Below are 16543 nucleotides of genomic sequence, written 5' to 3'. Positions count from 1 at the left end.
GGCCAGTTCCAGAGGGCGGGGATTGCTGTGTCCATGTTATGAGATCATGGCATGTGTTGAGTATTATTAGTCCTTCATGTTTGCAGAAGCATCACAACAGTTGCACTGATGTTTATCTTGACCCACTTGACATGTGCATGCATTCATGCAGTTTTTTATAGGGGTGTAAGGAGTATACAAGAGTTGTATATATGGCAAAAAAGTTATAGGAAAAGGGTTAAAATTGTTGGAAATCAAAATCACCGAGCTTGGTGACAGTTTAGGATTCGGCCTTCAGCGACCTTCAACCTCTTACCCAATCATATGTCTCCCCGATGTGACCAACCCCATATGGCCGGATGTTAAAAACAGCCAGTCATAGCGCATCCTTACTGACCAATGATAACGGTGTAATAGATACCCTTCCCGCCAAAATTAAGAATGTATATAAGTGTTGTCTTTGTAGTGTCTCAATAGTGTTTTCAATAAATCTGTTCAACTGTCAATAGCTGGTGTCGTTTCTGTATCTTGCCATCATCCGAAGAAACCTACTCCACATTTTTTGGTGCCGAGACCAGGATGGCAGATAAACAAAATCCAAGTCAAGTCTCCGCGACATCACTCTCCAAGTTGAAGAGATCAAGAAATGGCCATCGCTCACAGATGACGAAGCTACTCAACAAGGCAGAAGCAGTCATCGCCTCCTTTGAACTCGAAAGTACCGACAAGTTCGTGGCCATCGAGACACTCACCTCGAATCAAGAACTGATACAAGAGAGGTATGATATACTGAAATCCATTGATGAACGTATCTTAGAACTGGTAGAGGAAGACGATATCGAAAGTACCATAGAAGATTCCAGTGACTACCTCAATGACGTCTACGCAAGTAAATTCAAGATTCAACGGCTAATCGAAAGAAAGCGCAGGGAACCAACAAACCCATCCAGCCACGGAACAGAGGAAACAACCCCACCGACAGTTTCAACCCCGCCGACAGTTACACCCAGTACAAGCGGTGACAATACAGCACAGGCGATGTATTTCACTGCCCCGAAAACAATAAGCCTGCCAAAACTTCAACTGCCGACATTTAATGGTAATATACTTCAATGGGTGAGTTTCTACGATGCTTTTAAATCTGCAGTACACAATGATTCTAATCTCGGAGATGTCCAAAAGTTCCAATATTTACGTGCGCAACTTACAGGCGAAGCAGCTCGCGCCATTGAAGGCCTTCAACTGACCGATTCTAACTACAGACATGCCATTCAGATTCTCGTTGATCGTTATGGACAAAACCATAAAATCATCGCCGCATACATGAAATCGCTATGGGAGATGCCAAAACCAACGGGTGATCTCAACAGCCTGAGAAATTTTTATGACAGTCTTGAAAGTTATATTCGCGGTCTCCAATCTTTGGGAAAAAGAGAAGACTCGTACGGCGATCTGCTTGTGCCGATTATGCTAGAGAAATTACCCGGTTACGTCCGAAAACAAATTGCACGGGAACACGGCAATTGTGAGTGGAAACTTTGCGAATTACGTGAAGCTATCCTTAAGGAAATTGACGCATTACAAGCCGGTTATTCGCTCGACGAATTTGACCGCGAACCACCTACTGAACCACCCGTCACCGCTGCGTTCTACGCCGGAACGTCTACAGAACCACGGAAACCACGATCGTGTGCTTTCTGCAAGGGAGAACACAGCCCAAATAACTGCAAAGTTGTCGTCGATCGCAATAAACGAATGGAGGTAGTTAAACGGGACAATTTATGTTTTAATTGCCTTGGAAGACATCGCGTAAGTGCCTGCAAATCTAAGTTTAGTTGCCGTACTTGTCAACGAAAACACCACACCGCTCTTCACTCAACTCAGCCTACGAACTCAAATTCACACACGAACTCGTCGAAAACGCCAAATGCCGCGTCACATACGGTTGAAACCCACGTTCAATTTGCCAAAGCCGACTTTGAAGATATTCCACGCGAATTACCGACCGGGCCAGTCCTTCTGAAGACAGCCGTTATTCCGATCTCTGCCGACTACGAGAAAGTTCACGCTAACGTATTATTCGATGAAGGTGCCACGCGATCTTTTATTACTACAGAACTTGCTTCAAAACTTGGGATTAAATCTATTCGCTCTGAAGTGATACACCTCGCCGCATTTGGAGACAAGAATTCTCGTGCGCGATCTTTGGAAGTGGCGACACTTACTTTACACACTATTACAGGGGCCAAACGTGACATTAATGCTTTAATAGTGCCCGAAATCTCAACACCAATGAAGAACTTTGTTACTCCGTCGATTCGCAACTTGCCTCATTTACGCGCATTGAAACTTGCGCAACCCGTTTCAAGTATTGACTCTTTCACAGTTTCTTTATTGATTGGAGCAGATTTCTATTGGGACTTTGTCGAAGATCACGTTATACGCGGCCCAGGCCCGACCGCTGTAAGTTCTAAGTTTGGATACTTACTTTCCGGTCCAATTCGTCAAGGAATATCATCGGAAACTAACGCTACCACATTACACGTCATGACACACGTATACGAAGAAGAATCTAAACTACAAAGTTATTGGGATTTAGAAACAATCGGGATCAAAGATGACTCGTCGAAATCGGACATTAATGTTGATAACTTCGAAATCTTTCGTGATACTCATCTGCGAGTGGAAAACGGGAAGTACATAGCTCGGTTACCCTGGAAACGTGACCACCCACCGCTTCCCACCAACTACGACATCATTGAGAAACGCACTCGCGCCATGGTCCGTAAATTGACACCGGAACTTTTACAAACTTACGATAAAATCATCAATGATCAGAAAAGCCGAAACTTCATTGAAGAAGTAAAAGATGACGACAATACACGTGGCCATTATTTACCGCACCACTCAGTGAAAAAGGATTCAATTACAACACCTATACGAGTAGTTTATGATTGTAGTTGTAAATCGCGTGATTCTCCGAGTCTAAATGATTGTTTAGAAACCGGACCCTCCCTTCTGAATGATCTCACTTCAATTCTACTTCGCTTCCGCGTCAACCGCTTTGCATTAACTAGTGATATAGAGAAGGCGTTTTTGCAGGTTGGATTAGAGAACGATGATCGCGAGTTTACCAAGTTCATGTGGCTAACGGATCCGTCCGATCCCGAAAGTCCGTTCACAATATACCGGTTCAAAGTAATATTATTCGGTGCTGTTTCTTCTCCGTTTATTTTAAATGCTGTCGTCAAAACGCATTTAGAAAATAATCTCGACAGCTCTACCGCAAATGATCTCAGAGAAAACATCTATGTGGACAATATTGTTACAGGGACTGACAACACAATTGGAGCATCTGCATACTACAATGATGCTACCCAACTTATGAATTCATGTGGATTTAATCTACGCTCGTGGGCATCAAATTGTGACGAACTCCGTTCACTAGCAAGAAAGAACAATGCTCTTGATTCTAATTCTACGGTTAACGTTCTTGGAATCCGTTGGTTAACTGAGTCCGACCAGTTAACTTATACAAAGAAAGTCGGCTCGCCACAGCCAGTCAGTCTGACTACTAAACGCGAGGTCGTCAGGACAACCGCCGTCTTGTACGACCCCCTTGGATATCTCTCTCCAGTACACATAAAGGCAAAATTGTTTGTTCAAGATTTATGGAAAAGAAAACTCGCTTGGGACGACCCAGTAGACGAGAACATACACAAACAATGGATTGATATCGCTGAAGATTTAAATGAAATACGGAACACTAAAATTAAACGCCAATATTTCAACGCTGACGGAACTATAAATTCACACATTCATGACAATAAGAATGTTGAATTACATGTGTTTGCCGATGCTAGCAGTAAAGCATATGGTGCTGTCGCTTATCTTCGTCGCTATGACAACCAAACTTCGCTCGTTATGTCAAAGACACGTGTAGCGCCCATGAAAGAATTAACCATACCACGCTTGGAATTAATGGCAGCTTTAATCGCTTCTAGGTTGATGAAATTTGTGTTCAACGCGCTCAAAGACAAGTTGAACATTACGAGTTGCACACTTTGGTCGGATAGCCAAATCGTCCTGCATTGGATAGGTAGCAACAAGAAACTACCCACATTCGTTGCGAATCGCGTCAAAGAGATCAACCAGTTTCCATGTAATTTCAAATATTGTCCAACAACCGACAACCCTGCAGACATGATATCTCGTGGTATATCCGCCCAGAAATTGGAAAATTGTGATCTTTGGTGGAATGGACCCCCCTGGTTGAGTCAAGGTGACTGGCCAATCTGTGATTTATATGACAGTGCTGTTCATCATATATCAACAGCCGACACTTCAGAAGGCCAACTTGAACATACCCCTCAGTCTGACATTCCTACCGAAACAGGAATCCAGCACGTGGTCGATGCGACACGATACAGCTCTCTAAACAAATTACTCCGAGTAACTGCACTGGTATTAAGATTTATATCTAATACAAGACACAGAAACCAAACACTGAAAAGTGGATACCTCACAGCCGAAGAAATTCAACGCGCTGAACACGTGTGGATTAAGGATATACAACAAGCCGCGTTTTATGAAACCATTAAATCTCTACAACATCAACAGACAAAAAATGGCTCGCTTGTGAAACAACTTAAACTCTTCGTAGACGAATGTGGTTTACTTCGCTGTGGTGGGAGGCTACATAATGCTCCCTTACGTACGGACACAAAATTTCCTATACTTCTTCCTAATAATCACAGGTATACCGATCTTCTGATTCTAAACGCCCATGCAAGTGTACTTCATGCCGGAGTACAATCAACGGTGACTCATATCCGTCAGCGCTATTGGATCGCGAAAATACGCCGAGTCGTAGGTAGACTTCTACACAGCTGCATTACCTGCCATAAAGTAAGCGGGAAGCCCTACCAGACACCACTACAAGCACCGCTTCAATCGTGTCGAGTGAATATAACTTCGCCCTTTACCGTGACTGGGGTAGACTTCACTGGTGCTCTACACGTGAAATCTCCTGAGACAGCTAAAGAAACGAAATCATACGTATGCTTATTCACATGTGCAGTGACGAGAGCCGTACATTTAGAACTTATGCCCAATCTATCAACACAAAGTTTTCTTCTCGCGTTTCGCCGTTTTGTCGCCAGACGCTCGTTGCCAGGAAAACTAATATCGGACAATGCATCCACGTACTTATCAGCCGCTAATGAACTGAATCAATTATTCGACTCTCCGGACGTGAAACAATATCTAGCTAACAAACGCATACACTGGCACTTCATTCCTAAACGTGCACCATGGTAAGGAGGTTTCTGGGAACGGCTCATCGGAATGACAAAAAACGCGATCAAAAAGGTATTAGGGCGATCCTATATCTCGTTTGAAGAATTACGAACTGTACTAACCGAAATTGAAACGACTCTAAATGACCGTCCAATCACTTATGTTTCCGGTGATATCGACGATGCTACGCCATTAACTCCATCTCATTTATTACATGGACGTCAAATGACAATATTACCTTACCCGGAAATAAGCGACGATGAACTCAACGACCCGACCTTCAGTAACCATGACGACGTAAACAAACGATACGCACATCTCGCTAGATTACTCGCGCATTTCTGGAAACGCTGGACAGCGGAGTATTTACCTGCACTACGCGAGAATCACAAGTTAACCGGCAAAACAGACAATATAATCAAGGTCGGAGACGTCGTCCTCGTCCACAATGATATTGACCATCGCATTAAATGGCCGATGGCAGTTGTCGTGGAACTCGTCTACGGAAGAGACAAACTCGTACGATCAGCGATCAGGTCAAACAGACCTATCAACAAATTATATCCACTAGAAATGAACGCCGACGTCACAACCATGGATATACCTCGTGTAAATATAGACACAACGCATTTGGATTTACCTGCTGATCCTCGAACTTCGGGTAACAACATTGAACCACGCCCAAAACGGACTGCCGCTGTTGTTGCACGATACCGTATCTCGGACATGAACCAAGTCTAAATGAACTCTTCTACAATTCTTTGTAACAAACTGTTACATGACGTGTGAACACTATGTTATTTGTATTTATAGGAACTCTTATTTATCATTGTTACTGAACTTTTAATTATCTCGTGACTTTCGATATTTGCATTACTATAACGTTCAATGCATTCATTTCCTATCGATTTACTGCATGTATCCTTTATATTTAGTATGCTTTGTTTTCCATGACTACGATGATTCATATATATCTACAATGATTATTTTCAACGCTTATGTACTTTAGTTTCATTTAATTCTACAATTTACTCGACAATTTTGATTTATTTGATTGTTTCTAGCTCGATTTTCCGTTTAACTTCGAGGCCCGGGAGAATGTTGGAAATCAAAATCACCGAGCTTGGTGACAGTTTAGGATTCGGCCTTCAGCGACCTTCAACCTCTTACCCAATCATATGTCTCCCCGATGTGACCAACCCCATATGGCCGGATGTTAAAAACAGCCAGTCATAGCGCATCCTTACTGACCAATGATAACGGTGTAATAGATACCCTTCCCGCCAAAATTAAGAATGTATATAAGTGTTGTCTTTGTAGTGTCTCAATAGTGTTTTCAATAAATCTGTTCAACTGTCAATAGCTGGTGTCGTTTCTGTATCTTGCCATCATCCGAAGAAACCTACTCCACAAAAATATATTTATTTTGCAATTGTCTTCCTTGGTACATCATGACGTATTACTGAACACAGCTAGGCCTGATGGAGAACTTCTCGTAGTGCTACTAGTATTTGATGTGGGCAGGGAGGTGTAGGCATAGAGCTAGCTGGTGTAGAGGTACACATACTTATATTTGGGGTGGTGTACATACTGTATCATGTAATCCTCTACTGAGAGTGTAGAGATTTAAAGCAAGACAGTGCTCAGGCCAGCAAGTCCCGAAGCTTCGCTTTGTCTGCATATGGTAAACATGTATGTTGGTAGTGTTTAAGTGTTCACAGGTAAACAAGCCCACATGGGGTGAGTTGTCTGAAAAAGTGTGCTCGTACCCTCATTTAATTTACTACTTACATTGAAAATAATTACAGAGGTTTCATCCCAGTTTTATTAAATTATTTGATTGTCCATTGTTCAAAGCCAAAATGTGCCAAAAATTAATGTATGGCAAAAATATGTTGACCGAATTACACATTCTCTAAGTCGTGCATACGTCGCAATCTGGTCAAAATCCCCCAAACATTGCCAGCAAGCAATCACAGACTAGCTTAAACAATAGCTTTCCCTGGCGATAATACTTTCCCCCATGCTAACTTTTAAAATCTTTTGTTTTTGCCTCGTTTCTGTTTCCGGTCCATGTTAGAGAATGCATAATTCTCTGAAAGCAAACAATAGTTTAAAGATAGACAGTACGGATAAAACATCATCATTTAAGGTAGAGATGCAGGTTCGTGGGCATTTTTCGTGAATTTTTTTTTTTTTTGCTTTTTCTCACCCAGACAGTCTTGGCTAGATAATGTTAAAATTTCGGAGCATTGTCATTGTTGGAACATACTCAAAAATCAATTTTAAAATATAGGAAACCGAGGCACGCGTATGTGATTAAAAGTCCCGAAAGTTTGTTTGCGTTGCTCTTTGATTGACAAGTCACTGTTGATGTTATATGCAAATGATTGCTGGCCCCAGTTACGGAGCAGCCGATGTGCGACTTCCTGTCCTGGCCTTCTGTATACTTACGTCAAGCGCGATCAGCTAGCAAACTACAAAAGCAGACAAGACGTAGACGCTTCCAGCATGCAAGCGGAATGAAACAAAACATACACTTGTAACTGATAAGTTCACTTTTTCACCCTTAAATAAATTGGTTTTTCATTTATTTTCATGTAGGAGGTAGCGTCGATAGGGCGATTTAATTTTCGCGCAAAACAAGGCCACAATTTTTTTTGTTTTCTTGGTGCATAGATTTCAAGATTTTTCGCATTGTGGGCGAAACTAAAAAATTTTTCCACAAATTTTTACTCCAACGGCATTTTAAAACTGAAGTAAACATTTTTCGTTTCGATGTAATGACTATCGTGCTGATAGAATTGTGATGCAATTGACAAACAACACTGCTGTTGCTGTCATCGATAACTAACTTTTCAGTCCCAAAATACACAAACATAAAATGCTCGGTTAATTAAAAATAAATAAAAAAACCTGGAAATTACCGAAAAATCGGCAATGAGATGCTGTTTTTAAACACCGCGGACAAATCATGCACTCTGCGATGCCATCTTGGTTACCTTAATCGGAAACCCCCTTGTCAGCTAGCATGCACCGGTAGCGATGTCGCAAACTACGTTGTATGGTCGTGATCGGCGACCTCTGGTACTAAGGAACTCTATGAATGAGGTATTTCTAGAGGTCAGAGTTCGTTTAATTTGCATCGACCTGTCTCGTCTGTAGTTGAATGAAACCTGAATCGATTTACAATAGTTCCCTTTCCAATGTGACTTTATTTCGAATTTGTTTCACCGGCGTTTGCGAATAGCCGTTGTGTAGTAAAATATTAGGGCCCATTTCAACCTGGTCGTCTAACTTCGCACAGTCCACGGAAACGGCGTCATACAAAGTATTTTTTAAAGGTTTGAGGGAAGGTAAATTTAGACTCAACCCACCCAATGGCGATCGCTATGTTTATATAACTGTATGAATAAGTCATCGGCTTTACGTAATCCATTGTGTCCCTCCCTCAGCGGAATTGATAACACGACGCCATGACAGTTTTCACGCTAGGTTGAGACTTCGCGGACGATTTTTTTGTCCGTTTCCTTCGAATTGTAAATGTTTTTATTTTATTTTTTTTACCTGACGATTTAACATCGGCAAATTACGATGTATGGTGTATTTCTAGGAGTTTCTGTTACACATATGAAGCGAATGATCGTTTTAAATCTTTTTTTTTTTACAAAATGGCGATTATCTCAGTTTCATTTTTTACTCCAAATTTCAACTTTAAAACTATTTAACTTCAAGACGGTTCATTTGTTTTTCGATGAAATTTTCGGGGGTCATTATTCAGGTTTATCCTAAGTAAATGGCTTCGTATGGTTTCACTGTCTTTACTGGAACAGAAACAATAGAGCTGCCAATTAGCGGCTCTGTTAACTGTGAACGATTTCTAAAATGTGAATGTTTCAAAGAGCACTGTGTAAAAACTTTTCAATGGAAGCACTAATAAATAAGCCATTATATTCCTAGTAAACAGAAGTTTTAAATAAGTGTTTTTAAATTAAAATCAGGGTATGCATTCAAAAGTTAAATAGTTTTAAGTGCACTTTCACCTAAAATGCATGATTTTAACCCAAAATCAACACCACTTAATATGGTATCATAGTACATTATTGTAAACCATAAAACTCAAAAGTTTAAATAAAACTCTTTCAAATGATATATAACTTGATTGGTAAAAAGTATATTTTACTCATGTAATTACAGTAATTAGAGACAATTAGAAATATAGTCTCCCAACCTGCATCTCTACCTTAAAGCTGGGTAGCAGGCAGAGCACTTCCTGTTGTCCAGCCAATTTTAACCCTTATAACAGCATACCTTTTAAACCAACACAAACATTAGCATACCCATAAGCAAAGGGATATATTTATAGATATTTAAAGAGGAGCATTTTTGTATATTTTATCATCTACCCAGAATTATAAGAGAAAAACTAAAATTTTGCAAAATTTGATGGGTAAAATTCAGACTAGACTAAGCCCTGGTTTGTTTGATTACAAGATACATTAAGATCAAACATAAACAACCTCAAGGTCTAACACCTCTCCACCCAAAACAGACTTTCTTGATGTTTTTTTTAATACTCAATATACACTAGTAGCTTCGCGGTGAGTGGCTTTTGCGGTAATTGGGTTTTGTATCTGTAGGGTTTCGCGGGGAGTAGGGCTTTATCTCAGTAACTGGTCCTTTCATCCTTGTTGAGAATTAAAGTTTTATGTTTCTTTAACAACTGGCACTATTCTGGGAATACCATCCTAGCAGGAGTTCCAAAATAAGACCCATGCTCTGATAATGCCTCTAGTTTCAAAGACCAATAAACATTACCATTTTGATCTTATTGGTGTTACAAAGGATAGTTGAATATTGTTTATTGAAATTAATAATCCCCATAACCGTTTTCCAATATAGATAAATTGTAGTACATAACAAACTGTACAACTCAGTCTCAACAATGAAATAAAGGAATGTATATATTTACATTATTTATACTTATTTATTACTGATATACTTTTATTGCTACTGTACTGATATAAATACTGTATTTCTAAAGATGCAATAATCATAATTATTGTTATTATTATTACTAATGCATTGCAATACAATTAATTCAAATTGAAAGAAATTGCAATATAAAGTATTCATCAGTAATACTTCTCAACGGCGTATTTCGCGGTCAGTGTTATTTACGAAAATATTTGTTTATAATGTTATAAACTTGCTTGGCAATACCCACCCCAATCAGATATAATGTAGATGTACATGTTTTAATAAATAAAGATATACTAACAAAAATGAAATATTGATCATTTCATATTTTATTATATAACCTGCACAAAAGTAATCAATATTTTTCCTTGCTAGAATGATGTGTGACTTCATACGGGAAATAATTATACCAAGGCAGTTTCGATATCAAAATCAAGAAACTCTCCGATTTGACACAATCTGTCTTTTACATGATTTCATCAGAAGATCAAGAAACTGAAAATTGCATTTTTACACTGATATGAGTTGCCAAGCTGGTCAAGATGTTAAAACTCTGTGCTTGTGCCTGAATCTTCACAGTCATTTTGGGGAGGTACACTGTCGCCCACATCGCATACTTTTCTCGCAGGTTCAAACCTGTATGGGCCAATTTGTCCCTGGCACTCTAAAACCAAATCGTGACACATGTCGTTATCATATTCCTCGATCTCATAACTCTTGTCAGACGATAATAACATAGATTCCGTGTCGCTTTCCGAGCACTACATTCGTATAGCCCCCCCCGTGACGTCATAAATCACCCCTGTATGCTAATTAGGCTCTCTAGCTGGAGCCTCGTTCTGAGTCGTCCAAGAAATTGGACGTGGGCGTTTCCTTATACAGAATATTATTATTGATTGTTTATTTAATTTATGTACATTTTTCACTAGATTTTTTGTCATAATGTTGTTTATAAATAAATTTTGCACACAAAAAAGTAATTCAGTTACACTTTAAACAATCGCTTTCCATGACAATAATACTTAGCAATGTTATTCCCCCCCCCCCCCCACGATAACTTGAAAAATCTTTTGTTTTTGTCTCATTTCTGTTTTCAGTCCATCCAAAACAATTATTTAATAAAAAATGTTTTTCTTTTTTTTTTGCTTTTTTTTCCTGGGATATTTTTCCCTGTGACTTTTTTTCCTACATTCTATAAAATAGGTTGCCTGCCAACAACTGTATTCCACTAACTACCAAGGAATGAATGACCTTTTAATTTACTGTGAAATACTTTATTTTCGCTGGAAGTAATTTTTTGCTCAAAAGGCTTTTCGGGCATTTTGTATGGAATTTATTATCACTGATTTTTGATGAGTTTAATGTGAAATATAGAAAAAAAAGTAAATTCACTGGATTTTATTTTCACAACATCACCCCTTCAGCGAAAATAAAGTATTTTACAGTATACCACACAGAAAAGTGTAAACAGCTATATGAAAATATTATGAGAAAGACTTGGCCTTTCAACTAATGTCAAAGAGTTGATGATCTACAGGACCTAGAAAAAGTTGTTGGCCTGCTTGAAAGTTGTTGGGCAGAAATGAACATCCTTGAAAAATAAAAAAATAAATTGACTAACATACAATGACTTCAAAGATAATTAGTTTTGGTGAATTTGTTGCTATAAATGCATTTGAGTTACATGTAGATCCCAGTACTTTCGGGACCAAGATCAAGTTTTTTTCTTTGGTGTGTGCAGACTGATCGTTCACACACACACACACACACACACACACACACACACCCACACACACACACACACACACACGCACGCACGCACACACACACACACGCACGCGCGCACACGCACGCGCACACGCACACACACACGCGCACGCAACAGGCACACAATAGCATATCAAATCGACACGTGTGCGTGTGTGCGCGTGCACACGCACACGCACGCGCACACGCACACGCACACGCGTCGATTTGATATGCTATTGTGTGCCTAAACTGCAGGCATGGAAATTAAAAAAATCTGCGCAGGGCAATGTATTGGATTAATACTTTATATACCAAATTTATGCAATCTCAGAAATGTATTTTTTAAATGAACGGATATATGACATAAGTATATGTATGCATTGTAATTAATATCTGTCTTTCGTTTATAAATATCTTGCAGATATTTTAAATAGCTTATTGCTATTTCTGAAGATAGATTTTGTTGAATACTAGTATGCTTGTCATAAAAGTAAGTAAACTAATTTGATTTATTTAGGTCTAGAGGCTTTTCACTTGACATCATAAGGCCAAGTTAAACAGGAAGTCAGCCATGTTGGATTCAAAAAATTGAATGTATTTTGAATATGACAAGGAGTTCTGACAAGGATTGCTTAGTCCTATTAGTTTTAAACAATTCTGTGTTTCCAGTAACACCACCTACCCAAATTAACAAAATCTGAAATTCCATTTTATGCAAATTAGACTTAGAATATTTTATTTTTAATCAGATGAGCCAATGTCATCAGTAACTTTCCTGTGATCAAATGCAATTTAATTTTTTGTCTAGGTTGGCTATACTTCATGGAAGTTAATTGCATCAAATGTTATGAATTTGCTCACAATTTCAAGTTAAATATTCTATCCCACTTCATTGACCTTGATGCCATGTGTTTGCAATTCACATGGTGTGTCCAGATGTAAGAAATTCTTAAAAAGATAGATATCTTGCCTAGTTCCTGAAGTACGTTGTTCTAGTAATAGTCCACCAATGTTGACAGTCCCTCAATGTAAATTCTTACAATGATATTTTGCTCACTATTTACAAAAGTGATTTGTTACACAAAGGTTGGTCACTGAAAACAAGAAAACCAATTACTACCTCTTTCATAGGCAAATTATCCATGGCCCTGAACATTTTCATTGTATAATACAAGTACAAATGTATGCACATACCAGTAAAAATTTGCTAATGTGTGCCTAAACTGTAACAGACATGGAAAATTAAAAATTCTTATTTATATTTGAAAATGCCATGTGTACAGTTGCTATAGTAACATCTATATTTCAGTATTATTGGCAAAATAATTTACAGTATGCATCCATCCTTAAATTCAATAATTCAATAATAAGTCATTATATGTAGAGGTAAAGTCACTAGTGGTCGGTAATAACTCTTCAAACATATGCTTCTTAATCTTTAAAAGTGAATTATTCTTGATTTGGGACTTGAGTACTATAATGTTGTCTTTTAGAAAGAGTATCAAAAACACAAAATTGCTCACACCAGTTATAAATGATCAGAATAGACAGCTTTATAATATAATTGCAATACAATATGCATATTATGCATATTATGAAAGAAGCAGAATGGTTGATTAAATATGATCATATAAACTTGTTGAAAAAAGGTATATCAGTAGAGAAAAATGTAATGATTTTCACAGACTTATCAGGAAGTGATTCTGCATACTGAATTTTTGTTGCAAATTATTGTTTTTAGCGCTTCAACCAAACATGCTTTGCCAATTACAGTGGATTACCAGCAACCTAATATAGCATCACATCACTGATATTATGGATCCAAAAGTATACTGCCTTTGATGGTCAAAAATACAGATCAGGGACTGTGTATTGTCAATGCTTGTAATAAATGATAGCGATTAGAATGTATTAATTTGACGGGAAAAAATAATTCTCCAACTTGATGCTGACAACAAATTTAAATTATTTTTTTTTTGGTATAGTATTGTTAACATTTGGTATTTTTTTCACCAATGATTTGGAGAATTTTCCCCCTTTTCATTGATACTATAGGCGCAAATTAGTTTGGACACCTCTATTGATAAAACATAGTCAAGTTCCATGTAGGAGGATTTGATTTTACTTGCCACATATGTACACATGATTCACCTATATGTAACTATCAATAAGCAACTAGATCACTGCAGACTTTTATCATATACCGGTATTTATTTTTTCTTCCCCACCAGAATTACAATGTCTAAACGACAGTATTGTCCACATTGTGAAGAGGAGGTTTCATATCGTGTATATAAACGTCATCGTAAAGAGTTTTATAATGACACAACTATGGTTTGGACACAGAGTGAAGATCCATGTGACTCATTTCCGTGTGAGATGACTGAATTTACAAACGGCAATGAAAGTTATGACAGTTTGCCATCTTTTGTTGACATTGAAAGTCAGACAGACATTTCCACCAGTGATCATGTTGATGATCATGAAATACTACAAACTCTTGAAGAAGAAGACTTATTATACTTCAAGGATCCTGCATATGAAGATAATGAATTTCTCTATGAGAATAACATTCAATCTGAAATTTGGGACAATGTTACAGAGAAGGATTTGAGGGAAGATTTTGTAGAGATATTAGATGGTAGCAGAAGTGAACCTTTTGTGTTGGCAAATGTTGATGAACCAAAGAGCACAAAATTGTTGACATTACTTAATTGGTTTTGCTTGTATATAGCATACATGTGGTATTTTCACAATCTATCAGATGTTTGCATGACCATGTTACTTGGTTTTTTGAAAACTTTTTTTGTATTATTAGCAAATGTCTTTCCTTGTTTGGGTGCTTTGAGCACACTGCTTCCAGGTAGCTTACATAAATTGAGAAAGCATATTGGATCAAATCAAGATAAGTTCACTAAATTTGTTGCGTGTCGTAAATGCCATGTAATATATGAATTTGATAAGTGTTACAAAAGTGTAGGTAATCAAAATGTATCTGCTACATGTTTCCGAGGCACAGACAAAAGAAACAGAGACAACCCTGTGGTGAGCTGCTAGTGAGAGAAGTGGAATTGCAAGGCAAAAGGAAAAGACTCTACCCATTCAAAGTGTATGGGTACCAATCTGTTAAGACTCGTCTTACCAACTTACTGCAAGTAGATGGGTTTGCCAAGAGGTGTGAATAATGGCGAGAACGAAAACCTAGTGATGGAATTCTTGCTGACGTATATGATGGGAGAATTTGGAAAGAATATCAGCATGTAAATGGGGAGCTCTTCTTGGCTGCTCCAACAAATTATGCATTTCAGTTAAATCTAGACTGGTTCACTCCCTTCATGCATGTACCTAACAGCGTCGGAGCCTTATACATGGTGGTATTGAATCTACCAAGAGCAGAACGTTATAAGAAAGAAAATGCAATATTGGTTGGTTTGCTTCCGGGTCCTAGAGAACCATCATTAAACGTAAACTCGTACATTACACCATTAGTCGAAGAGCTCAATACACTCTGGACAGATAGACTTACGTGTGACTATACAGAATCTGGAAAAACATACAATGACACATTCCATGCTGCATTATTAAGCGTGGTGTCAGACGTGCCTGCAACCAGACAACTGTGTGTGTTTTTTTTGGTCACATGGCTAGAAAAGGTTGCTCCAAATGTGAGAAAGAATTTCTAACTGTGGCATTTGGTGAAAAAATTAATTTTGGAGGATTTGAGCCAGTGAACCACAGGCACAATTTAAGACACCGGCATCAGGCTGAAGAGGTTTCCAACGCAACAACCAAAGCGCAGAGAGATAGGCTGTCCATAAAATATGGTTCAAGGTACACAGCTCTGCTAAAGTTGCAATATTTTGACTGTGTTCGCCTTCATGTTATAGACCCACTGCATAATCTTTTTTTAGGTACTGGGAAATACATCATGAAGAATGTGTGGCTCAACAAGGAGAAACCAAAGATATCCAAAGATCAGCTTGAAATTATCCAGACCGAGATTGATAACACCAAGGTTCCTTCAGATATGGGAAGAATGCCATTGAAGATAGCAACAAGTTTTGGTGGATTCACTGCTGATCAGTGGAAACATTGGATAACCTTGTTTTCTGTTTTTAGTTTGAAAGATGTTTTACCTCGGAAGTATTTGTACTGGCTTGCAATTTATTGTGTGCTCCAGTAATATCAATTAGGAATGTTGGAAAGGGTCATTCATATTTGATGAATTTTTGTCGCCAGTTTGAACAATTGTATGGATCACAGCTAGTTACACCGAACATGCACTATCATGCGCATCTTGCTGACTGCATATTGGATTATGGCCCAGTGTATTCTTTTTGGACTTTTCCCTTTGAACGTTTCAATGGGATCATCGGGGAGGGCTGTGGTAACCAGAGATCTATTGAAATACAAATAATGCGTAAATTTCTCAATGAACAGTTTCTGTCTATTTTGCCAAGGCTAGTTGATTTGGAAGTTGATTTCAGCAAGTTTTTCCCTCAAAATGTGCAAGCTGGTTCAGTAGCAGAATCCACGT

The 16543-nt window shown here is 38.4% G+C and overlaps 2 protein-coding genes and 1 pseudogene across 2 annotated transcripts; all 3 read left to right on the top strand.

Moving 5' to 3' along the window:
- Positions 1-558: 558 nt before the first annotated feature.
- LOC102805539 (uncharacterized) lies at positions 559-5298 on the top strand. The gene has a single exon (XM_006815861.2). The coding sequence runs from the start codon at positions 559-561 to the stop codon at positions 5296-5298; it is 4740 nt and encodes a 1579-aa protein (XP_006815924.2).
- Positions 5299-5325: 27 nt separating this feature from the next.
- On the top strand, positions 5326-6018 carry LOC146733907 (uncharacterized). The gene has a single exon (XM_085508407.1). The coding sequence runs from the start codon at positions 5326-5328 to the stop codon at positions 6016-6018; it is 693 nt and encodes a 230-aa protein (XP_085364533.1).
- An 8226-nt stretch (positions 6019-14244) lies between these two features.
- On the top strand, positions 14245-16189 carry LOC146733906 (uncharacterized; annotated as a pseudogene).
- Positions 16190-16543: the final 354 nt, after the last annotated feature.

The sequence above is a fragment of the Saccoglossus kowalevskii genome, chromosome 15 (genome assembly GCF_978046115.1).
Source record: "Saccoglossus kowalevskii chromosome 15, keSacKowa6.1, whole genome shotgun sequence".
Classification (NCBI taxonomy): Eukaryota; Metazoa; Hemichordata; class Enteropneusta; family Harrimaniidae; genus Saccoglossus; species Saccoglossus kowalevskii.
Note: the sequence above shows the minus strand (reverse complement) of the source record. Positions and strands in the feature narration are given on the sequence as shown.